This window comes from Echinops telfairi, unplaced genomic scaffold (assembly GCF_000313985.2).
Source record: "Echinops telfairi isolate 266 unplaced genomic scaffold, ASM31398v2 ScPeMD7_6;HRSCAF=24_0, whole genome shotgun sequence".
Lineage (NCBI taxonomy): Eukaryota > Metazoa > Chordata > Mammalia > Afrosoricida > Tenrecidae > Echinops > Echinops telfairi.
In genome coordinates, this window is record NW_022103902.1 from 75,441 (window position 1) to 77,018 (window position 1,578).

The 1,578-nt window shown below is 31.4% G+C and overlaps 1 protein-coding gene across 1 annotated transcript in view; it reads left to right on the plus strand.

Annotated features, from left to right (window-relative positions):
• Positions 1–1,578, plus strand: part of TBC1D23 (TBC1 domain family member 23) — an 81,354-nt gene that overhangs the window by 66,161 nt on the left and 13,615 nt on the right. Inside the window, 1 exon segment of the mRNA XM_045286145.1 lies at positions 830–1,076. Coding sequence (XP_045142080.1) covers positions 830–1,076 — 247 coding nt within the window.

The window sequence follows — 1,578 nt, forward strand, 5'->3', positions numbered from 1 at the left end:
TTATTTAGCCTTCAGGATCTAATTATGATTTTGTCTCATAGAACACTCATGTAAAGAAGTCCAACTATTGTGTATATATTGCATAAATGTGTTTGATATTTGATACCTACTGTAGTCTGTTGCGTTACCCTAGTATAAGCATTATTGTAACTTCTTAGTGTTTATATGATTCAGCAGTTGTTTTCATTTAGTCCTGTTTCTAGTAGCATTTTTATATCAACCTCTATCAACGTGGGTAGTATAGAGGTTAAACGTTGAGCTGCTATCCACAAGGTCAGCAGTTCAAAGTCACATGCCATTCTGCAAGAGAAAAACGGGCTTTCTATTCTTGTAAAAAGTTATAATCTTAGACACTCACAGAAGCAGTTCTACCCTGTCTTAGAAGGTCACTACTGAGTCAACAATGACTATGGCTTGCAGTTTGGTTTTTGGAGTATACAAATGTAGATTGTTTGATCCTACAGTTTTATTAAGTAAATACTAAATAGTGATTTCAAATGAGAAATTTAACCTTTTTATAATTTTATAATGTGGGAATAAAAAGGCATTATTTTTTTATTTGTAAACATAAACAATACTATTAAGATTCTGAAGGGTAATATCAACCAAAAATCTGTGATTTTAATGACTTCTATAATATAGTGAATTTTTTAATCCCAAAATATTACACCATTGCTTTTTTTAAATTCCAGCATTATCTTTATTAAGATATTAATTTGCATGCAATTACTAGAAAGTTAAAGTCTTTTATTTTATAGTATTTTTTAATTGAAAAGTAATTTTATCTAGAGTTAGACATTTTTATAAATGAGACTGTTGAAACTACCAGTTCTTCAGAATTGCATTTCTTTAAAATGCTTTTTTTTCTGCCTCTCTCTCAGCCATCTCTTAGTTACTGCGACACATATGTATTGCTTAAGGGAGATTCTTTCACGGAAAGGATTAGCTTATATACAGTCTAGACAAGCACTCAATTCGGTAGTTAAAATAACATCGAAAAAAAAACATCCTGAGCTAATTACTTTCAAGTATGGAAACAGCAGTGCTTCGGGAATAGAAATCTTGGCAATTGAAAGGTAAGATTTTCTTAGTGTGATAATATTGGAATTACAGTATTGATTATTAAACATAAGTGGTTTCTCAATTTGGGGAAATGAAGGGTGGAATAGAATACAGGAAGCATTTCTATTAATGTTCTTTGAAGTTCATGGAATTTTCCCAGGAGCACCTTTTTTTCCCGGAACAATATCATTTTTAAAAAAAATCATTTTATTGGGGGGCTCGTGCAACTCTTATCACAATCCATATATACATCCATTTATCAAACACATTTGTACATTTGTTGCCCTCATCATTCTCAAAATATTTGCTTTCTACTTCAGTCCTTGGTATCAACTACTCATTTTTTTCCGTTCTAACCCATTCCCCCCTCCCTCATGAATCCTTGATAATTTATAAATTATTATTATTTTATCATATCTTACACTGCCAGAAGAAGCCAGCTCCTAGCACAATCACTACGGGTTTGGTAGGCGCAATTGTACAGCGATAATAAGTAAATATTATAGTAAAGTTATA